Here is a 22,903-nt window from a genome sequence, read left to right as displayed (position 1 = left end):
AGCCGGTGCCGACCTTGCAGATCCAGCGCCGCACTAGAACTGCAGCCAGACTGGAGTCTGCATGCTCACTGGTCCACCTGGTCCATTGGAGAGTGACTGGCCAGAGCTGAAGCCATTTCAGGGCCGATGGGGGCTGGCATATAAGACCATGTCGTGTCTCCTGGCCACCCGCTCTTGTTTTTGTTTTCTTACCCTAACTTGCTCTTCCATCTCACTTCCACTTCCCATTTCCACTTCCACCCCACGGTCGTTCACTCCGTTTACTTTACTCAACACTCGTTACTTGTTGACTTAATCACCTTCACAATGCGTTACTCCGTCGTCTTCGCTACTCTCTCTGCTCTCGCCCTCCAGGGTGCTGTTGCCCAGGTAAGTATCCACTCAGGACTCATGATCAACATCAACCACCTTGTCGAGTCCAATCCCCCTAACCTCAGAGCTAATAGAGCAACCCTGCCACTCAGTATCTGACTGAGACCAACTCCAACGGAGTTGTGACCGGCCAGCCTGACGTCGTTACCTCCCAGGCTGCCGCCGTTACCTCCCAGGAGCCCGCTGCCAGCATCCCCCGCTGGTCTGACATCCGAGCCCTCTGGTGCCTCTGGTTACCCCGGTCAGACTGGCAGTGCCACTGCCACTGGCACCGCTACTGGTACTGGCTCCTCTGCTCACGGCTCGGCCACCGGCTCTGGATCTGCCTCTGGCTCTGCCTCCGGCAGTGGCAGCAAGAGCCTGACCACCAGCACTCGCTCCAAGTCGTCCACTGCCACTGGAACCTCCACCGGTACCTCCACCGACTCGACTGACTCCTCCTCCTCCGGCACTGCTACCGGTACCTCCACCGGCTCTTCTTCCTCCTCCACCGGTGCCGCTGCTACTGCTGGCCCCGCTCTCGGCCTCATTGCCGGTGCTGCCCTGGCTGCTTTCGCTCTGTAAGCGAGTTACATATCTGTAGCTATGCTGGGAGACAATTTGAATGGCGGACTCGACTCGTGGGATAGTTTTTATTCCTATACCCAAGTCGAGACGAGGGATATGAAAAATGCAAGCGAGATAATTCTTTTCTTCCTTTCCTTTGACACTTATTAATTTTGGGGGACATGTAATTCCATCATCTATGGGCCCTGGTTTGTTTTTTCTGTGATTTTTTTATCATACAGTGAATGTGATGGCATATTCACGGTGTTTGCATCTTCAACTCTACCTCATGCTCCTACTCTTTTACATTCATGGATACTTTCGAGGTTATGATTAGCTTAATTCGTGATCAATATGACAAGATTGGTGACAATCGATGAAACTTTCCCCTGGGTGATCGATCTGAAGTAGACGTATATGAGCGAGGTACTGGCACATTGCAGGAGATACGTCCACCTGCTACATCAACTCTATTCCTGCGGTGCTTATAATGCAATGCACTGGGCGAGAACTCATCTCCACCGATCAACTAGATAGATCGATCCACTTCATGGAATGTGATGTCTCCACTCAGCCCTGTCGAGTGTGGCTCGTGAGGTCCCAATTGATCGTCAGTACGCGGTACAATATAACAATGGGCAATACTGTACAGTGCAGTACTCGTAGGAAGTGTCCCAAGGCAGAATTGCAGTGTTGTGCAAAGAAATCCGTAGTGTATCAGTCGTCCCTTCCTAATTGGGATGTAATTGAAACGCGTCGCGTCGCGTCACACGTGATCCCAAAGGGGACTAGCGGGCCCAGCCCCAACCCGTCGTTGAAGTAACCAACTCTTCTGTTTGTTTGTTATCCAACATCGTCATCGCAGTCGCGGCATCATCAGTCGCAACATCAGACTCGTCATGGTAAGTACTCAAATGCTTTTTTAATGCTGCCTGTCACCCATTCTCTAACAATCCTCTTCAGCCTTCCAACTTGCGCCGGTTGGCCGCAGACCATGCCGCCCTCCACAACGAGCTTCCGCCGTACTACATGCTGTCACCAGATGACGGACATGTCGCCGATGACCTGTCACAACTCACCATCCTTCTGGCCGGTCCAGCTGGTACTCCATATTCGCAAGGTCTATGGCGATTACATCTCAAGATGCCAGCAGACTACCCGAAGAGCCCGCCCAAGGCGGCCTTCCGAACCAAAATCTGGCACCCCAATGTCGAAGAGAACACCGGCGCTGTATGCGTGGACACATTGAAGCGGGACTGGCAGTCAAAATTGACCCTCCGTGACGTCCTCGTGGTAAGTGGCCTAGCCAAAGGCTTCATTTGTTCCGATGTGCCATGATCTTTTGTGCTAACTTCTTCGCGCTAGACAATCTCATGCCTCCTCATCAACCCAAACCCAGACTCCGCCCTCAATTCCAGCGCAGGCAATCTCCTCCGAGAAGACTTTCAAACCTTTGCCCACCAAGCTAAACTGATGACCTCCATTCATGCCCCCATTCCACCGAACTTTGCAACCGCCGTCCGTGAGGCAAAATACAGAGGCGAAGACCCGGACTCCATTTCCGAGGCGGAGAAGAAGGAGCAAAAGGAGACAACAGTCCACCCACGTCTACGCAAGCAACCTCGTCTGAACACCGAAATGACAATGAAACCCACCCGCAGAGCTCCCACTGCCCCTCCCACCAACCAACAACCCACTGCCCCAGCTTTAGCTCCACCTCCTCCCCCTCAAGACGAAAACATGAGCGACAGCGAAAACGAAGACCCAGCCAGCGCAAGCAAAGAAAACAACCCCTCCCTCTCCCCAACACCAATCCGACAAAATCTCACCCCACCAAGCCCCCGCAAAGCCCTAGGCAAACGACCTCTCTCCGTCCTCTCAATACCCTACCCGGACGACCAAGACACAGAAATGATGATCATCGACACAGACGACGACCAAGACCAACATAATCACCACTCATCAAACTCCGAACAAAACATAACCGCAAATAATAACCATACCCATCACCCAAACACACGCTCCCGCTCACGCTCCCCCCGCAAATCCCCCAAACGCATATTCCTCGGCAAACAAGCCCTATCACCAACAACCACACCCCAAACAATCCCTCCCTTCCGACTAAGGGACGACATGCAAATCTATGAGGATGTGCCAGACCGCACTTTGTCCGATTTCTCATCTCGTTTCGGAACCGCTGGTCCTGGAATGTCGCGCAGCGTTCAAGAAGTCCCCAGCCCGCACCGAGGTCATGGGGGAACAGCGCCTCTTTCAAATCCCAATACAGCCAGTGCGATGCATCCCATTTCAGCCCTCACAGCTCCGATACAGTCAAAGGTCATGAAAAAGGTTCCTTCCGGTCCTCGAAAAGGTGTACAGAAGGCGAAGCCCAGAATCGGTGTGCGGAGACTTTAGATGCTGTGCTTGCGTGCTTTAGCAGTGCTAGGTTGGAGTAATCTGGTGGATATTTCTTATCATATGAGATGGGGGTTTTGCTTGAATTAGCCCGCCAGTTTTGTTTGCATTTTCCTTTTCCTTGATTTTGTTTTCTACGGCTGCAAAGGATGGATGGATGGATGGTGGGACCTGAATGTCATTTTAATCTGATACCCAATGGTCGTGCGGCAATATGTTTGGGACATTTAGATGTGCATTTTTATTTGGAGTTAGGAAGGAATTGAATTGTGAAATTTATGCATCAGAGTTATCTCTCCTACTAGTATTGTCTCTGTTACTAGTATTTTGTTTTGTATCTGGCTGTTTAAAGTTGTGTATGCCCAGATCTGTACTAGTAGTATTCTTGTGCATAACAACCGCACCAGGTAATAGGATGGATTCGAGGCTGTATTCAACCTCAAGGCTTAAAATTGTAAAGTGTGGGCTGCTTCAAGTTCTTACTGCTATGATACAAGCACTACGGGTACCTGCAAACTACTAGCGGTCCAACACCAAAGAACTATGTAAATACCTGGATTAATTGAATTCCACTCTGGAAACTATCGAGCGACAATCTTTCCCCTCGAATCTCTCTCTCCAGCAATCAATCAATGACCACCATGACGACATCGACTGGGTTAAAGAAAGACCAAGACCAAGACACAAGCTCAAGCTCAAGCTCAAGATCAAGCATGGGATACTTTCTCTTCTTCTTTCTCTCTCCTGAAGGTTTGAAATGCTCACAAAAAGACAAACAACCGCTGCACAGCATATAACAAAAAATAAGTATACGAGCCCCGGGGTTAGCGGTCGAACATTGGGGGAAGAAGGTACTGAGGCCATTGATTGGAATGGAGTAGCCACCGATCAAAGAGAATAATAAGGGTACCAAGAGACAACAAAGTCTTTGATAATGATGTGTTCGATCCGCGCCTAGGGGTGAGGATTATGTTCGTGGGTATGGTCAGTCAAATCAGTCTGCAAAATTACAGGGATTCAACGACAGCCCAGAGAATCTGCAGGATACGCATGCAATAATATTTCCCAAGGAGAAAAAAAAACCACCTATGAGACTATCCTTAGAGGGCGTAAGGGTTGACAGACCGAACAGTGAGGCATCTAGAAAATCGGTCAGTGAGGCTCTATGTGGGGTATCATGGTGGGGAAAGCTTACGGTGGGCTCTTGCTCAGGTCAGTCTTCAGGATGATCGGAACGCGAGTCATCTCAGTGACGTCCTGGATGAACTCTCCGTCCTCCTCTCTCAGCTTGAACAGCTTCAGGTATTTCTCCTTGTTGGTAAGCTTGTTCTCAGGAGCATCGCTGGTGCTCGAGGCGATCTTAGGATCGGAGCGAGTGCGGTGAGGTCCCTGCTGGTGGTGGCCGTTGCGAGTAGGCGACGGAGGCATGCTCTGGGTCGATCGGTCAGTCGAGTTCAGAGAGACACCAGCAACTTGTTCAGTCACCTCGTCGACATCCTCTTCATCGTCATCGAAAAGAGCGTCAACATCGTCCGCAGACATGGTACCAGTCTCCGTCTGCTTACGCATGGCCTCGTCGCGCTCACGGGCACGCTCCTTGGCAGCCTCCGCCTCACGAGCGGCAGCAGCCGCTTGAGCAGCGCGAGAGTTAGCGGGCTTGGGGCGCTCATCCTCGGAATGTAAGCAGAAGAAGGAACGCCCTTCTCCCAGTAGAGTTCGAGCACACGCGAGTCTTTGCGGAACTCGGCCTTCTTGAGAGGCAACTGATCACAGTGCACTCGCTTCTCGAAGCCATACTCGGGGATCAGAACATCAAAGGCAGACTCGTACACACAAAGAACAATACCCTCGCTGATAAGGTCGCCACCGATCTCATGAACCTTCTTGTCCATGTTGCGGCAAGCTTCAATGTGAACGCTCTGCTCCTGGGCGTTGTGAGCTGAGTCCTTCTTATTGTTGCACAGATCGGCAGTCTTGTTCAGTGACTCGATATCATCAGTGAACTCGATGGCGCCGTCTGACAGGACAGCCTCAAGCTGGCGGTGAACGAGCACATCGGCATAGCGACGAGAGGGGTTGGTAAAGTGAGTGTAAACGGCCACGTTGAAGGTGTAGTGCTGGCGCTGTTCATCGGCAGGGCCGGGTCCAACGAAGTACTTAGCACGCTGCATGGCCTTGGTAAGGAGTGTTTCCATTCCCTGAAGGTAGATTGTCAGTAAATGTTTCCAGATCTGGATTTGGTAGCGCTCCATCGACATACCTTACGGAGGTCCACATCGGAGACATTGAACAGAGCGCTCTGCAGGCTTCCACTGCTAGAGGAGTCAAAGTTGTATCCGAGGCGGTTCATTCTCTCAACAAACAAGGTGAGGCGGCGAGAGTTGGGGGACGGCTGGCGGCGCAGGAAGGCCTTGTCGGGCAGGGCGTTGGACAGCTTACGCGCAACAAAGTAGTTGGCCTGGCGACTCAGCTCCTCGACCAGTTCATGGGCCGGGCTGGAGTCGAAAATGTTAAATTCGACAGGGACATTCTCATCATCAAGCTGCTGGATCAGACGCAATGGAGGAACGTCCGCAACACGGTTTCCGAAACGAGCATCCCGGAACTTGTTCGCAACAGTGCTCAGGAGTTGAATGTTCTCAGGGGAAACATCAGTACCGGTCACGCTAGACTTGCCAGTGATGACCGAGTTGGCAGCCTCGTAGCTGAAACGGCCTGCACTCTTAACGATACCCTTGCCGATCCAGACGTCGTCATCGATGGCGCCAGTTTCGAGGTTGGCGTGGAAGACCACACTGACTGTCAGGCGATCCTCGCCAGGAACAAGAGAGCAAAGCTCATTGGAGACACGGGGAGGGAGCATGTTCATAACACGGTCCACCAGGTACACTGCAGTACCTCGCTTCTTGGCCTCGCGGTCCACAAGAGAGTTACCCTTGACGAAGTGGGCGATGTCAGAAACGTGGACACCGATTTCAACCTTGCCATCAGCAAGCTTCTTGACGTGGAAGGCATCTTCAAGGGACTTGGTGTTCTCCGGGTCGATGGTGAAGGTGGTCTCTTCACGGAAATCACGGCGGGAGGCCAGGGCTTCACCCTCGTTGGCAACAGTCCAATCTTCCCAGCCAATGCTCTTGATGACGGCATCGGAGAAGTCGTCGGACCCAAAGTTGTTGTCACGGAGCAGGGCATCAGTTTCGACCCGCAGGTCACCCATTTCTCCAAGCTGCTCGACGAGAGTACCGAAGGGGTGCAGAGATGTGATGGGCCAACGCTTGATAGAGGCAACAAAAATGCGGTTGGCGTAGTCCTGGTGCTTCTCCACGAAGTCGCGGGGAGCCTGTTCAGTGGGGATAGCGATCAAGGGCACACGCTTGTCAGTGGGCTTGAACCAGACAATCTTGGGTTTGTCTTGGTGACGATCCTGGTGGCGACCGTGGGCACCATCTCTGGCCTGTCGCTCAGCTTCTTGCTTCTCCTTGGTCGCCTGGCTGCTAGGACGCAGTAGGCCCAGAGTTCCAGAGAACATCTGGCCGGCAATACGCTCGACGACTGCAACAACATGGCCGGCGTAGAGAGGTTTCTGCTCATCGCTGATCTCGTCCTCCTCAACCAGGAGAAGACTCTGTCCTTCGACTTCAACATCGTCGTTTTTCTTCTGGGTAGGGCGCTGACGCAGACTGCCACGACGACGGATGCTTCCATCCGGACCAATCTCTTGCTTCTCGTTATTGGAGTCGGATCGGCCAAGCTTGTCGTTTCCGGCATTGCTACCGGAACGAGCATCGGTGATATCCTTGCGCTTCTTCTTTTCCTCTTTCTCCTTCTTTTGAGACCAGACCTCATCAACATCCAGAAGCTCAATGGCGACAAAATCACCCTCGAGGGCGCGGTTACGGTCCTTGCTGCCACAAATGAAAATGTCGGCATCCAAGTCCGTGCTAGTCACGTAAGCGTCCGAGCGGTTCTTCTTGTTAACACGGAGAACACCGGCGACAAGCTGGCCATTGCTAATGAGTGCGGGCAGGTTAGCCTGCGGCAGATAAGGAGTGAAAAGCGTCTTGCGCTGTTGTTGCTGCTGCTGCTGTTGCTGCTGAACAGACAGCTGAGGGGGTGCGTGCTGGCTAGCCTGAAGACCGCCCAGGCCCTGTCCGTTCTGCTGCTGTTGCTGAATAGCCTGGAGCTGGGCAAGTTGGATCGGGTTCAGTTGCTGGTTGCCGGCGAACATGGGTGGTGCCATGACCATGCCCTGTGGCAGCTGGAGAAGCTGGGGCTGGCCGGGGTATTGGAACTGGCCGATGGATCCCATCGACTGGTTGACGGAGCCCCGCGAGCGGTGACCAGGCTGGAAACCACCTTGTTGCTGCTGCTGCTGCTGCTGACCAAAGGACTTCTGCTGGTCTTGACCCTGGTTCTGGTTGTTGGGTTGGCGCCAGTTGCCATCAAAGTTACGGGATCCCGAACGAGCATGGCCGCCGGGCTGACTGCCTCGGCGCTGGTTATCAGCGGAGCCCCCATCGCTGGGTGCTGGGAACTGGAAACCACCTGCACCACGGCCTGAAATGGAACCTCGGTTACCACCGATAGCCATGGACTGGCTCCGGCCGTGGCCGCCGGCTCGCATGTTTCCGGCCCGTTGCATACCAAGACCTTGGGGTGCTGGGGAGGTGCTGGAGCCAGGATTATCGTCTGACGGGGCCTGGTTCTCTGATGTGGCTCCGCCGGAGGAAGGAGCGGGGAACTGGAAGCCAGAAGCAGTTCTCTTTTGCTGAGCAAGCTCAGCTGCCTTCTTAGCTTCAGGCAGAGCAAGGGAGTGACGACGTTGGTGGCCACCGCCAGGGGGGACCTCCGCGACCGCGGCCGTGGCCGTTATTCTCAGGCTTCTGGTTCTGTCCTTGTTGCTGGAAGTCGGCATAGCCAGAAGCTCCGGAGGAGGGGGCAGGAGGTGGGCCCATAGGGAGACCCGGAAGGGCGGATTGGTTACGGCGGTGCGAGTGTTGGGCGGGCTGGTTCATGGGAACATTCAGTTGTTGTCCCTGTTGCTGTTGCTGCGGAAATTGGAAGGCGTTGACCTGGGGGTTCACACCACCCATGTTGCCACCCTGTTGGAAAGCGTTAACCTGGCCCAGCTGTTGAGGCTGCAACAGTCCCATGTTTACGTATTGTTGGTGTGTAGCTGCAATTTGCTGCTGTTGCTGCTGAAGCAGCTCGATCTGTTGTTGAATGGCCAATTGTTCCACTACAAACACCCGAGGTGGTTAGTTGAGGTGCACCACAACTCTCGGTCAGGGGGTGGAGGACATACTCATCAAAGGAGTCAGCTCAGAGGGACTTCTCCGGTGAGCAATATGGAGCTTGCGCCCACCGGGGCCTGGTACCCCGGACTGGCCGCCTTGTTGATCCATGATCCTTAGATGAAGACGGCGATTATGGAAGTGTGTAAAATGCGAAGTGTCGGAGAGGATCCGGATTCAGGAGTGACTGGCGTTGCCTCCAAAGGCAATCGAACCGAGTTGTTTAGATCGCAAACCGATCGCAAATGGGTTGAGTATGTTCGAAGTACGAAGTTTCAACACAAGGATGGTGATGAACTGTAGTGGTGGAGAGAAACGAGTGGGTTAGTTAGGGCGAAAGAGAGATTCCGGGATGAAAACAAATGGGGATGGTAAAGGCGGGAGAGGGATGGACGGCCCGGTGGAGTGAATGGGAATCAATAACAGAAGGTGCCAGGTAGGGGAAGTGTATGAAGTTGGCAGTTACGATGATCGAGTTCCACGGCGGGGCAAGGTGTCCAAACAAGCAAACAAGTTTAAGGAGTGGAAGTGATTGTTTGGGGAGGTGTGGGAGGCGGGAGGAGGAGGGGATGAACAGGGAGGGGCGATGGGCAGCCAACGAGGGCATCACGCAAGTCAGTTGTTCATCGGGGATCGGTGGATGGCACTGCGTGAAGGCCAAAACACCTCAAGAAGAAAGCCCTTACCTGGAAGAGAAACTAATGACAAGCTCGGAGCCCTAGCATTCCAAAATGACGTCTGAGCCTAGTTCCAACGTGGGATGAAATTTACCAGAGGCCAATGGAGCGGTGAAAAGGAAGTCGGCGGTCAGAGTGACGAGAGCGCAACGGACAGTTGAAGTCAATTGTACGCTCAAAGCACCTGGGACGGGGAAGTCCTTCGAACCGAATGAAAGGAACGAGACTTGCTCGATTCAAGATTAGGAGTTGAGGGACCGAGGCGGCGGATGACGTTACGGTGCAGAGGAACGCACGGCGACGACACCGAGGCACAAAAAGGTGTGGGATGAAATCAGAATTGTCACTCAATGGCGAAAGCCGGCGGGGTTGAGCCTCGAGAGGGCGAAACAGGAAGCTTTGGAGAGCTCTGGTCGGCGAGGATTGCCGGGATTTCTAGCAAACGGGTAGAAGTGGTTGCACGTCCCCGAAGAGAATGACAACAAGAGCTGTTAAGAGGGATAGGACGGAGGATGCAAGCATCAACCGAATCGAACTGAAGGAACGATGGGTGGGAAGAGAGAGAGAGAGTAGAGAGAGAGATGGGGAAGAAGAGAAGGGGAGTCGAGGAGGGGGAAAGGAGAAGACAAAAGGTGATGATGGGATCCATACAAAGCGGGTGTGGGGGGATACGTATGTATGGAAATGGTACGGTCATTACTGGTAAACAGCCACCGCTTCACACCACTCCGGCCCGTTATTACCCGTTCATACCCGCCACAAACACTCTCCCATGGCGGATGCGGTGGATGATCTCCATTGCCCACCTCATCATTATCCCAATGCAGCACTGAGGATGTCCATCCTGAAGTGCCCAAAGCCGGAAAGTCTACTTCTATTATGTTATTCCGGTATTATACCTCTCAATTATGGAGTCCAGTTCATCAAAAACAATTGGGTAATAAGTCTGCGGCGTTAGGGCCATTTAAGCTGGAGCAACAGGCTCGCGCTAAGGGAATAGTCCGAGTGGCTGCGACAAGATCAGTTGATACAGGGTTTACGGGATCAAGAAAGATAAATAGTAACCCTAGGCAGCTGGAAAGTGGTACAACCAAGTATATCTAACAGTAAACTGCCACTAGCGATAGCTAAGTATAGCTAGGTATAGCTAGCTAGAGCTATAGCTCTGGAGAAAGTGGATGATGCTCACAATCACTATGATGCAAAGAAGAACCAAACTTGGTGGTGGGTCTTGCTGACTCATGTATTTTATTTTGCTTCTCTATCAGTATCAGTATCAGTATCAGTGTCAGTTTACCCTTTCGGACCTTGTTGGCTATGGTTATGGCTCTATACTCCTGCCAGTGATAGCTTCCCTGTCCTTATTGATTTGGCGACTTTGCATTCCCTCCTTTGATACCATCGTTGGTAACCCATAGGGCCACTTGTCGCTCTTTCATCTACGTGGCTGGGCAAATTGACTCGGATCCTTGACAGCTGCGACAACTTCCAAACTTCTCAACCACACCCACACGACCACCACAAGTCACCATTCAAGCACCAATTGACCATGTCCCGCGTGACTCGATTCTCTCCTTGAATAAAACATCCCCTCCCAAGCTAGCCCGCACCTCTTCCCGCCGCTCCCTCCGCCCATTCGTCCCATCTCCTCTTTGCCGCGTGTATCAACTCCCCTCCCCACCCGCGCCCTTGAGGCTGAAGACTCAGCTCCAGCGACCATTCCCACACCTCTCATATTCACTCCGAGTTTGAAAACACTACCATGACGCGACCAAAGATCCACGTCCCACCTTTGGACAGTCCATCCAAACAACTCGTCCTCGAACTAGCCCGCGAATTCGAGAACGTGAGACTTTTCAACGAAGACCTGAAGAAGGTCAAAGAATATGAATTAAACTCCTATTACGAAAATCTCGACCGGGTCGACCGCGAACGCGAAGCCGTCCACACAGCCGCCCTCGACGAAGCCGCCGCCTACCACGAGCAAGTCCGCCAGGAAGCCGAAGAGACCTTACAAGAGTACGTCCGCGCTGAGGAAGAAGAGCGCCGACGAAAAGAAGAAGCAGCGCGCAAAGAACAAGAGCGCATTGAGCGTGAAAGGGCCGAGAAACTCCGCCGAGAGCAAGAAGAGGCCGCCCGGGTCGAAGCTCAACGACAAGCAAAATTAGCCGCGGAGAAAAAGGCCGCGGAAGAGGCTGAGAAAGCTCGCAAAGCTGCAGCCGAAGAGAAAGCACTGAAAGAACGCCAAGAGCGCGAGCGCATAGAAGCTGCTAAGCGCAAGGAAGCGGAAGATGCCCAGAAAGTCAAGGAGGAGGCTGAGCGTGAGGCACAAGCTCAGCAACAAGCTCAACAACAGAAGAAACTCGGCGGTAGCACACTCACCCCCGAGGAGGTTAAAGTGCATGAGCGATATATTCAGCTGCACCAGGATCTAAAGAAGTTCCGCAAGTGGCTGCTCGAGGACTATGGCAAACAGAATCCCGCGTTCAAGAAGAGTGCTGGTTTAATGCGTCGTAACATTACCAAGTGTGTTGGTCAACTTCGCGATGGAAAGGGTACGAACAAGAAACAGGTACGCAATTCGTTTCCCCCTCTCTTCTCTCCCTCTCTCTCTACGTGTACAACTTTTGTAAAATGCTAACTCATTCAACCTCCTAGACCCAGGACATTCGCATCGAGCTTGAACAAGCTCTCACCGTCCCAGAACCCACAGTCGACGTCCGACAATTCCTCGCATTTCCCCCGAAAAATATCGCCCAGACAGAACATCCAGTGCCCGCCCTCCTAATCTACGGCCTACACATCCTCTCCAAAAAGCTCATCTCCGGCCTCATCAACGAAGCATCCCTCCACCCCGCCCACGCCGAACCAATCGGTATCATCGCCGCCCAAATCTTCTCAATGCAAAACTTCATGTACAACGGAATCCACATGTCCGACATCCTCTGGGCAAAGATCCGCTTCATCTGCCCAGCCCTGTGGGGCTTCAACGGCAACCCCAATACCGAGGCTGGTCGAGACGCGCTAGGCTGGCGAAGAGAATTAGGCAAACATATCGGCGAACAACAACATCTGGACCGTATGACTGCCGTAGGCGGTGGGTTTGCCGCAATCACACTTCGCAACTTTGGCAAAGCGCAACGTCAAAATCCGTTCCCGAATACGATCTTCTGGTCCTCTATTCGGAAACTCCTCTCCATCCCTACGGCCGAGATCACAGATACCCATGTCATGCTTATCAAGTCAATGCTGTACAACTCGGGTGATCGCATTATCGGTTTCTGGGGCCAGTTCGGTGTGTACATTCTTCACCGGGCTATTATCGATTTACCCGGTGCTCTGCCGCACTCGATGTCGGTGACGCAGTTAAAGATTTTACGCGACATATACCGGGACGAGAGGCATATTATCTTTTAAATTCTCCTGTTTGGCATTTGTGCAATGGAGAATGGAGTTTGGGGTTTACTGGTCGGATACTAGGAGTAATTTATGTCTAGACTTGGCATAGTAGATGAATATTTGCCCCATTTGGCATTCAAATCATGGATGTACCATCAAATTTTCACTATAAAATGGCTCGATAGAGCTAAGTGAGTCCTTTCTGCGCGACCCCTGTAATTTCCTATGTAGGGCATTTGACTGCTAGTATAATACTGTTTATTCTGAACAAAGTGACTCCGGGGCACACCTTGACATCACATCTGTACCTGTAGCGGGGCTAGAAGAGAGAAAGGCTGACATGACACAGGGACGAAATAGTTGACTCAGTAATGCGGGGTAGCGGAGAGATATTGAAGATCTTCCTTCCAGCTAGTCACAGAAGATCCCTTACAGAAGCATACTGTACATCCCAGCTGTACTTGTCTAGTGAACCACAGCATTACAGCTGCCGGCTAGCATAATCCACGGTTCCAAGCTTATTGTGCATGATATAACTTGACCTCGTTCAATTTTCTTTACAAAATCAGGGCTAAATACTAGTATTCTTTCAAGATTCAGTACTTCATATCTAATGGTTTGGAATGCGATTTGGTATAGTCCAGATGAGTCTCTCAATCCGTGGGCCCGACATAAAAGATTGCCAACCCATGATAGAAGGAAACAGTAGAATTGATCCCAAGATTCAAACTTCTACTCTTCTATCTATTTGACTTCAAAATAAATCATGAGATTAAATCATGAGATTCGAATCACTTTCCGTGCTGGCCTTCTTGGCTTCTCGTGGCTGGGCTCAATCATCCCTAGACGACTTTCGGTCTCTTTGTTCCACTGGCCAAGAACAGGGAACAAAAACCTTCAACAACGGTATCACAGCGGAATATATTTGCCGCGTGAAGGCATCCAGTGATACTGATCCTATCGAAGAGAACGCGAAGTCTTCCGAAGAATGCGCCGCGAAGTGTGGTACTAATTGCTCTAATGCAGTCTGGCAATACACGAAGAATCGATGCCTACTTTACAGCACTAGGGTAAACCTAAGTTACCACTCTCGCGGCTCCATTTACCTAAAGCCTACTGGTACAGTGGGCGACACGCCGAAAGAAGAGGAGTCAGATTGTCCACATGAAAAACAAGCATGTGAAGATGAACTCGACGCCCTGAGACGTCAACTCGACGCCACAGAAGAATACAATGAGCATACTGAGAGACACTTAGACGACTTTCGGGATGCAAATCGTGAGCTGGAAGCTGAGCTCAAGGCCTGTCGGCAAGAGCAAGATGACCTAGACACCAAGAGCAAGTCCTGCCTGCGAGAGAAGGACGAACTGGATACCAACAACAAGACCTGCCGGCGGTAGAAGGGTGATATTCAGAATGAACTAGACAACCTGAAGGATGCTCATCACAAAATCGAAGCCGACCTCGATGGTTGCAAGGCTGACCTGAAGAATCACGAGAACGGTTCAATTGACGAAGCCCCTGTCGGCAAAACATGTTAGTTATTTATTTCTCAACCACTAGGAAGGCCTACTAATGCTTTCCTCCCAGGCCCAGGAAATGATGTTGTAGTCACGGGAAAGAACGGTCGGAAATTTGAAGTGAGGTGCTCAACAGGTGAGTGTACATCATTTCTACCTTAGCGGTGAAATTTTGAAACATGGTCTAATACTCGCACAGATGCTGCTGGGAATCAACTCAAACATACTAAAACTCCATCAAAGCCTGTCTTGACAAAGTTGGTCCAGCAGATGTTGGAGCCCTATATTCGCCAACACGTGGCGACTGATCTGTGTATTCTACCCTTCAAACAGTTACCTCGCACAGTAGAGTAGCATTCCTACATTCTGGATCTATCTGGATGAGAGGGAAGCCCGTGAACCTTACCTAGGGCTCTTCTGGTGAACACACTGTCATCCGTTGAATACATTCTTTTGGAACTACCAATGCCGTTTGAACACATACAGGCATACAACCAACTACTATCGATTACTTCGGAGGATTATACGCATTCTCGACCCCGATATTCAACACATTCCGTTCTTTGGCATCTCCCATCGCTTTTTTGACAGCATGCGGAGCACCTACTATGATCGCGAAATGACCTTCGACGTGCCCTCCCAGTTCTTGCTTAAGGTCCAGAACTATACCTATTATCCTATCATGATGCTGGCGCGCTTTAATCTCACTCGCCTCAGCTGGGAGTACTTGTTGAAGGGCCAGGCCCCCAAAAAGGGCCCGACATGGTGGCACGTTTATCTTGAGTTTGTTGGCCAGGTAGTCTTCTGGTATTGGTACGGTTACCTCGTGCTCTATAAGACTCTTCCCGACTGGAGTAGCCGCGTGCTCTTCCTCTTGGTGTCCCACATTATCCCGTCCCCCTTGCATGTTCAAATCACACTGTCACATTTCGCCATGTCGACTGCCAATCTCAGTGTACACGAATCCTTCCCTCAGAAGATGCTGCGCACCACTATGGACGTTGATTGTGCCCCATGGTTGGACTTCTTCCATGGCGGCCTGCAGTTCCAAGCTATTCATCACCTTTACCCTCGCATGCCACGTCACAATCTCTGCCAGGCCCAAAAGTATATTTTAAAATTCTGCCGCGAGACCGAGATTCCATACCCTATCTTCACCTTCTACGACGGAAATAAGGAAGTTATTAGCCGACTCGGCGATGTTGCTAAGCAGCTTCGCATTATGGAAGAGTGTCGGAAGTCAATTGCAGAAGAGGGTGTCTTTTCACATCATCACTAATTAGAGCGTTTTTCCAATCTTCTTTTGCAACCCATAACGCATGCTGGACATACGAACGAGTCTCCTTAGTCTATAGATGGCAATCTGAGCACCATTTGATAATCTGTCTGATGTAGCGGTATTCATGACAAATCAAATCCTTGCATTTTCCATATCTACTGTTCTTCTACAGGTCGTCCCGAAACTGGTGCCACCACTTGCACTCTTAAACTGTTCCTTGGATATGGAATGCTCTAGAAATTAAGCTAAGCAATGCAGTATAACTAGATATAGGATGTAAATAGGGGGGGGGGGGGGATCAATAGATTTACTTAAACCATGGCTATCTACTGGTATTGAAATATAGAAAGTAGGGAGAAAAAAGTCTCCAAGTTTTTTATCCAATGTACTATATACTTAGGTATAATCGAATTTCCAAACGGATGCGAAATACCAAAGACGGAGCATACTGGTTAAATAGACTATGATTGCCCCCAGAATAGCAATAAAACAAAAGCCGGCAACCTATATAGAGTGTGCGATTGAGTAATCAGGATTATGTATCGGGAGTTGAAGGTGCTGCTCACCACCTGATCCGATCTTTCCTGTGCCTCTTGGAAGAGTTTGGTAAGATCCCCGATAAAGACAATATAACCGCCCACCCAGAGAAAGATGCTCCACTCTAGTAAGCCCACTGCGGCCTGCCAGATGAAAACCTGGTCCCAACGGGGTACATGTTGGCCGGCAGGAGACCTGAAACTGAGGAGCTCTTGGATTATGAATTCACAATTCAACAAAGATCCAACTCTAATAAGAAAGACACTTTGCTGCAGTCCAACTGCGACAGCAGCAATGGCCAAGATGAGACTGCTGTACCACGCAATGCGAATCATTGTAAGCGGCACGACATGTACTGACGATAATGCAGGCCATGAGAACGACCCGACGATTACGGCGCTCATTACTGCCCCCTTGATAAGAGCATTTAGTTTATTATCTGCCCAGTGATTTCGAAGCAGCCATATCAAGTGAACTTACAATGATCCCTACTTGGGACAACTGAGAAAGTGCAGATTCTCTCCACCTTTTCATGAGTTGTGTCCGTTCCTCACCAGGGGACGCATTAACCATCTGACTGATGGACAAATGCGCCACCTCCCAGGCCGCCACATGGAGCGGGAGGAGCTTCCTCACGGTAGAAAATATAACATCCTTATTGATATGAGCGAGACAAATCTGGAGGGTATGAGAAATTGCCGACCCGTTGATTCTCAGTCGAGAAATGAGAGCCATTTCATTATTCTTTGTGGATCTTGGAGACTTGGACTAGTGCAACTGATATCGAGTAAGATGAGGACCCTGGGGAAATGAAGTTTCTCGAGTCTATCGGGGTCCTTCGTCATTCTGGTAAGTGTATATTTTCCTTTTAGGGTTAAAGTACTACACCGGTAGTGTATCGAGCTCTGCGAGGGTTGAGTCGTGGGATTCATACCTCTCCAATCACCTTTTGAGTCCTTTTCTGGATTTTGAAACCAGCACGGTGATAAGACGACACCCGGGCGTCCCGCAATCTTGAATATGTATTTCAAATGAATTAAGGAGCTACCACATGCCTCTTTCGGCGTGAAACGAAACCCACAATGTGTGGAATAAACTGTATGTGGTTGCTTCAAGTTGGTGAACAAAATCATGGAAACAATATTAGAGAGCTATAGATAGCAGGACTTGAGCAGTGCAGATATTACGCCGTCCTGCTAAAAGGCAATTTCGTCTTATTACGTAGCGAGATATAACTGAGAAGGGGCTATTTTGAGCCGCCAGCCTGGCGGCTCAAAATAGCCCAATAACATCTGCAAGGCTGAGCCTTGCAGATGCCTTCTGACAGTGTCACCTCGTATTAGTTGCTAGGTGAAAAAGCAAATATAAAAAAGCAACTTTCGTCTTGCTACGTGGCCAGGTCTGACTGTGAAGGGGCTATGTTGGGCCTCCAGCCTTGCAGATGCTACCTCGTACCCCGAGGTAGCATAGTATTGACTGCTAAAAAACCAAACTTCGTCTTCCAAGATGTTGCTAAATACGTTTGAAACCTCACTACACTCCCTTGCTAGAAATGAGAAACCCCTTCAAATGTTTTCACTATTGGTATTATTTGGAAATACAGGGCTCAAGAAATGATATGTCTAGAATCCAAAGGGCATAAAAAATGGATAACGTAAGATCACGGACAGCGCTACGGCCTGAGAATCAGTTTGGCCTTGAAAGCCCTGGTATGTACTAACATATCAATGGGGCCAAGGACTTGCGCATGTGGGATGACGTTGCTGCGACCAGCATTCAAATTAACAAAAAAAGCAAAAAGGAAGATGGTCCAAAGTAACCTCCATTCCTCCGATTGAAAAGCCCCGCCCTTTCTCATTCACCCATTTCTAGAAAGGATAACGAGAAAACTCGCCGTGGCAACTCTCTCAACATACAGAGTCCTCGGTTTGTTTGCATTGATATTCCTACTTCAAATGCTGTTCGGCTCATTTGGCCATTTTATCTCGGCTGTTGACCCTCTACCTCCATATTCAGAACCTTGCATCCATATCGCGGATAAACTGTGTGCGCCTTGAAAGTCAATAGCGCCCTCGGTAGTGATGGGAATCTTCTCTAGAAACAAAATAGAAGGCAAGACGGGGCGGTTACTGGCATGGCCTGGTCGAGATCAAATTGACCCTCGAGTTTCCTTCTCTTTTGATATACATTCCGGGCCTCAGGTTGCTTTTTATCAGAAAAATGGCTCCAGTATACATGAAATGCCCATTGATGCGGTTTACAAACGAGAGGCTTGGTATGTTGGCGTGGCATACAACCCTTGGAAAATTGTCAACAATTTTCCAGAGGCGGCTCAGCAGCGTCTTGCACACTGGGCGGTCTACATTCGACCCTGCTCCAGCAGTGATAAGGTATGTAGTGCTACCTGAATTTGTTAAAAAAGTCTGCATTACTGACTTCTTCAAGGGGCCTATGTACAGAGTTTTCGGAATGAATTTTCTGACGGACACATCAAGTGATCTGATTTTGGAGGATGTCTGGGGAACTCCTGGAGAGGGCGGAGCAGGATTATGGAAGAACATGATCTGTAAGGACGAGTTCAAGCAAGTCCTCGAACCTGGGATTGAAGAGAAGGTGATGTATTTCAATTTACAGGAGTTCGTTCTGCATCGTGAGTCCCGAAAGTCTTTATTCTCGATGCCTGTTGGCTATTACTGATACTACCAATAACTCTAGTTCAATGGATCCTACGGATCTTCCTGAGGAAACGAGCTATTCGTCAGGCTGTCTACCCTAACCCTGAGTACGCCGGTGACAAATATGCTCTCTTGACCGCCAACTGCCAGCATTTTGTGCGTTTCGCTCTTCAATCCTTGGAGAAGTTTCAATGGACGGACAGAAGCCGGCTCAACGAAAGCTTCTCGCTTGCTGTTCTTGGGCAGCAAATAATGCGTGATATTATGAATACTGAGCACTCAAGATTTGAGGTTGCCCAGTCAGGAGCGGCGAGCCATCTTCACGGAACAGTCCTGACAGAGCTGTCTCCTCTAGCTTTCAGAAACCCGGCGGCCGCCGGCAAGAACGCACCCATTTATGTTGGTCGGAAGCGGTTCCCAGATTGGCACTAGACTCGGAGGGCCTCAACATGTTTATCATTATCTTGGTACATAGTTCCCTTTTTTGTTCTCTTTTCTTCTCCTATACTTGACTTTCTCGTGGAAAGGGATAATTTAGGTCAAGTTCTAGAATTTTCTTGAAATCTCGAAGATCATTATTGAGAACCTTTTGGTTAAACCATGTTACAAGCAAGGTTGCTGGACGCTGTGGTGCTTGATGCCTGTCTGAATTCCAATGATTTTCGTTCCTCCGAGCCGAGTTCACTGGAGCTTAGAAATCTGATTCATGCTAGAAATTCCGAGCTGACTTCAGATACCGCAAAGTGAAAAAAACGACTTGTGACAAAAGATGACATTCTATTCGATGAGCTCGGGGAGGGGCCGAAAGTTCAGCTTTGGTCGAGTCCGTTTGAGGAGATCGGCGCCGAACTCGAAGCTAACAACCTGACAATGAAGCAGGCGACTTGAACAAGAACAAACGTCCTTTGAATGCGCGGAGGTGTCAATGAGGAATTGAGTGATACCGAGCGTACTAAGGTGGACGAGGGTTTGTCTGGGGAATGCGAGTCGCGCGGCACGGTAAGCGCCCGAGGTGGCGTCAAACCCTGAAGGCAGAGAGTGATGAAGAGAAAGAGACAGAGAGAGAATGGAGAGGGCAAAGGCGCACACAAAGAAGAAAACAAGGCGAGTCCACCAATGAAGTGGAAAATAAAGAGGGCCTAGGCCCATCATTGAGCGGCCCTTAGTAAATTTAGGACATGTTTAACTGCGCGTTGCACGTTAAACTACGTACCAATATAAAGTCATTGCCCTACATCTATCATGGGTGGAAAACAAAGAGGGACGAGAAGTCGGAAATTGACAGTGCTGCGAGCTTGTATGAAAGCTAAATCTCATCATTTGTTCAAGTTTTCATGTCAATGCCATAGGACTATATATCTATCACTTGAAGCTCAAATATTCAATACACCATTAGTTCTTTGTGGGAAATCATCCATGATCGTGCTAGAATCTTGGGATAGATCGGGCATACCATGGTCATGGAAAGGCTAAGTTTGACGCGAACCTCACAATGATATCCATGGATACTCTATAAAAATAGTCTTCCGATATCCATATCGTGACTTGAATATGAATTAGTAATCGTTACTACGTTATTACTGTTCCATTGGGCAGATGGATCCCTTGCTGCATCTGCATCGGGGACATCCGACCGCAAGACTCGGTTAATGCAGGTGCTCAGGGCGAGTGTCTAATTATGTGTACCCAAAGATCTGTGTAGAGCTGCACTGCACTGAACTGCGCTGCGCTGCATCTGCCTCTGCATCTGCCCAGCCTCAAAACCAAAGATCATAACAAACGGTGTAACAGCACAGTTCGTGAAAAGGAGTGGAGTCCAGACCCTTGGATGTTTCATCTATAGGGGATCCTATTGGGCAACCCCTGGATTAGCCCCACAAAGGGAACTCCCAGGGACTCTCAGGGACGACCCTTGACTAGGCTGAACAGGCTGGACAGGCTGATGTTGTTGGTCTCCTTCTCTCCTCCTCCTCCACATCTGATCTGACGTTCTCTCTTTCCATTCACGTCTTTCCCACCCTTTACATTCCTTTCTTGTCAACCACATTCTTTCGATCAATTCTTTCCCCTCCTCCTCCTCCTCCTCCCCCACACTCTCTCTAGGTTCGATTCGAGCCTCTACGAACCACCATGCGCGTTTCTAGCATTCTTCCTTTCATGCTGGCCGCGGCCCCAGCCGTGACAGCCAGAGGTACCCTCGGATTCTCCCTTGGCGACAAGCTGCCCAGCGGTGACTGCAAGACCACCGATGATTACGAAAAGGACTTTGAGGCCCTGAAGGACCTGACCACCTTGGTCCGCACCTACTCCGGCAGCGAGTGCGACACCCCCAAAGAGATCCTCCCTGCTGCCAAGTCCAAGGGCTTCAAGGTTGTTCTGGGTATCTGGTATGTTTTCCCCGCCAGCACCACCACCAATTCTCCCTCTAACACACTTATTCTCTGCTAGGGTCGGCGCCCAGGACAAGAGCGACACCAGCACCAGCGACCCCTCCTTCGTCAAGGACTTCGCCGCCCTGAAGAAGTACATCCCCGGCTACGAGAGCCAGGTCGAGGCCATCACCGTCGGATCCGAGACCCTGTACCGTGGTGATTTGACCGGACCCCAGCTCCACAAGTACATCAGCACCGTTGGCAAGGCCTTCCCCAGCACCACTGTCGGTACTGCCGACTCCTGGAACAAGTTCGCCGATGGTACCGCCGACGACCTGTTCACCACCAACACCGATGACAACCCCATGGTCACCTATGTTCTCGCCAATGCCTTTGCCTACTGGCAGGGTACCGCCGCCGACAAGGCGTACCAGACTTACTTTGATGATATGACCGGTGCCATGAAGCACATCCAGAAGATTGCCGGAAGCAATGCTGACAAGATCCGCGTTATTACTGGCGAGACTGGCTGGCCTACGGGTATGTACTAGACTGACTCTGTGATCCGTCAAATGAACCAAATAACTGACTATTTCTAGATGGTGGTTCCGACTACGAAGCTGCCAAGGCCGGCACCGATAATGCGAAGACCTTCTGGAAGCACGGTATCTGCGGCATGCTGGCGTGGAACGTGGATCTCTTCTACTTCGAGGCCTTTGATGAGTCCTGGAAGCCTGACAGCATTGGTGACAATGGTAAGGCTCAGGATGAGAAGCACTGGGGTCTTTTCACCGATAAGCGCGTGAAGAAGTTTGACACCAGCTGCCCGAAATAAGGATTCAGTGATCAGCAATGAGCGGATCTGTTGAGAGGAGTGGTAGATACAGCTGTTTGACTTTTTTTTCGTTGTACCTTTTTTTTGCTTGTATGTTTTGTTTGTGGACCCCGTATAGATGGATGGGGTCTTGCATCTGGTCGAAACTGAACCGAATGGAAATAATAATTTGGTTAATTTGGTGATCTTGGGCAGCATGAGTGCGGTGTAGATGTAATGTAGAGTGGCACCTCGGCCTGACCTGACGTGTCCGATGTGAATGTGAATGTGACAGCGTGCAGAGTGCATGGTGCAGCAGTAGAGTGATAGTACTCGTATTTTCTCTGCTTCTATAACATGTAAATATATTCTATTGCTATAGGTATATTATACTCTACAGTATACACAGCTCTAGTATGTTATACTGTGCAGTCCTATGTCATAGTAATGCAGCTTAGTCATACCAAACCGTGGTTCGCCAACCCCTGAAATGCCCCCACGAACCGAACTTGCTTGTTTACCATTCGAGTTCTTGTTCCATTGACTGCGATGCAGTGTGATGGCATTGCATTGGGTGCTGCAAGGGAGTGGGTACTGGTAGAGTAAAGAGAGTGGGAGAGAGAAGAAGAGGAGAGTAACCAGGCAGCAGACAGCAGACAGCAGAGAGCAGAGTAGAGTCCCGTTGAGTGAATATCCCTTCCAGGCAAGGGTGGCCCACCTACACTACTCAACTAAGGCTAAGACTAACACGAAAGACTAAAGTGGAATGAATAACGAGATGATCCGTAGGTACTGGTGAGTACTGGTACTTAGTACATTAGGGGAAAAGGGGCACCTCGGAAGTACAGTGACTTAGTTCGCCAGTAGTGTACTACTAGTAAACTTCCCCAGTTCAACGTGACGTGACATAATAGCCACACGTCTTTTTTTTCCCCTTTCCACGCCTCCCGCGATGCTTCAGGTCTTGCCGTGATTTGTGATTTGTGACTTGTGTTTGTGATTC

At 50.3% G+C, this 22,903-nt stretch overlaps 8 protein-coding genes across 8 annotated transcripts; 7 read left to right on the top strand and 1 right to left on the bottom strand.

The window, feature by feature from the left end:
* Positions 1 to 306: 306 nt before the first annotated feature.
* On the top strand, positions 307 to 936 carry N7509_007568 (uncharacterized protein; the record flags this gene model as incomplete). The annotated part of the gene is made up of 3 exons (XM_056632205.1): positions 307 to 369; positions 447 to 574; positions 627 to 936. The coding sequence occupies 3 exons, from the start codon at positions 307 to 309 to the stop codon at positions 934 to 936; spliced, it is 501 nt and encodes a 166-aa protein (XP_056487756.1).
* An 881-nt stretch (positions 937 to 1,817) lies between these two features.
* N7509_007567 (putative ubiquitin conjugating enzyme E2) lies at positions 1,818 to 3,333 on the top strand (the record flags this gene model as incomplete). Its single annotated transcript, XM_056632204.1, has 3 exons — positions 1,818 to 1,820; positions 1,882 to 2,211; positions 2,284 to 3,333. The coding sequence occupies 3 exons, from the start codon at positions 1,818 to 1,820 to the stop codon at positions 3,331 to 3,333; spliced, it is 1,383 nt and encodes a 460-aa protein (XP_056487755.1).
* Positions 3,334 to 4,433: 1,100 nt separating this feature from the next.
* Positions 4,434 to 8,738, bottom strand: ssdA (mRNA-binding translational repressor SSD1; the record flags this gene model as incomplete). Its single annotated transcript, XM_056632203.1, has 6 exons — positions 4,434 to 4,473; positions 4,529 to 5,004; positions 5,031 to 5,531; positions 5,594 to 8,127; positions 8,180 to 8,572; positions 8,639 to 8,738. 6 exons carry the CDS (start codon positions 8,736 to 8,738, stop codon positions 4,434 to 4,436), a joined length of 4,044 nt encoding a protein of 1,347 aa, XP_056487754.1.
* Positions 8,739 to 11,066: 2,328 nt separating this feature from the next.
* On the top strand, positions 11,067 to 12,721 carry N7509_007565 (putative RNA export mediator Gle1; the record flags this gene model as incomplete). Its single annotated transcript, XM_056632202.1, has 2 exons — positions 11,067 to 11,876; positions 11,963 to 12,721. 2 exons carry the CDS (start codon positions 11,067 to 11,069, stop codon positions 12,719 to 12,721), a joined length of 1,569 nt encoding a protein of 522 aa, XP_056487753.1.
* Positions 12,722 to 13,482: 761 nt separating this feature from the next.
* N7509_007564 (PAN domain-containing protein) lies at positions 13,483 to 14,103 on the top strand (the record flags this gene model as incomplete). Its single annotated transcript, XM_056632201.1, has 1 exon — positions 13,483 to 14,103. One exon carries the CDS (start codon positions 13,483 to 13,485, stop codon positions 14,101 to 14,103), a length of 621 nt encoding a protein of 206 aa, XP_056487752.1.
* Positions 14,104 to 14,815: 712 nt separating this feature from the next.
* On the top strand, positions 14,816 to 15,502 carry N7509_007563 (uncharacterized protein; the record flags this gene model as incomplete). Its single annotated transcript, XM_056632200.1, has 1 exon — positions 14,816 to 15,502. The coding sequence occupies one exon, from the start codon at positions 14,816 to 14,818 to the stop codon at positions 15,500 to 15,502; it is 687 nt and encodes a 228-aa protein (XP_056487751.1).
* A 2,777-nt stretch (positions 15,503 to 18,279) lies between these two features.
* Positions 18,280 to 19,146, top strand: N7509_007562 (uncharacterized protein; the record flags this gene model as incomplete). The annotated part of the gene is made up of 3 exons (XM_056632199.1): positions 18,280 to 18,429; positions 18,485 to 18,689; positions 18,755 to 19,146. The coding sequence occupies 3 exons, from the start codon at positions 18,280 to 18,282 to the stop codon at positions 19,144 to 19,146; spliced, it is 747 nt and encodes a 248-aa protein (XP_056487750.1).
* Positions 19,147 to 20,844: 1,698 nt separating this feature from the next.
* Positions 20,845 to 21,921, top strand: bgt1 (1,3-beta-glucanosyltransferase Bgt1; the record flags this gene model as incomplete). The annotated part of the gene is made up of 3 exons (XM_056632198.1): positions 20,845 to 21,101; positions 21,163 to 21,626; positions 21,686 to 21,921. 3 exons carry the CDS (start codon positions 20,845 to 20,847, stop codon positions 21,919 to 21,921), a joined length of 957 nt encoding a protein of 318 aa, XP_056487749.1.
* Between the last annotated feature and the right edge of the window lie 982 nt (positions 21,922 to 22,903).

This window comes from Penicillium cosmopolitanum, assembly GCF_028827165.1.
Source record: "Penicillium cosmopolitanum strain IBT 29677 chromosome Unknown utg000008l:1.0-4398992.0:1.0-4402845.0, whole genome shotgun sequence".
Taxonomy (NCBI): Eukaryota; Fungi; Ascomycota; class Eurotiomycetes; order Eurotiales; family Aspergillaceae; genus Penicillium; species Penicillium cosmopolitanum.
Note: the sequence above shows the minus strand (reverse complement) of the source record. Positions and strands in the feature narration are given on the sequence as shown.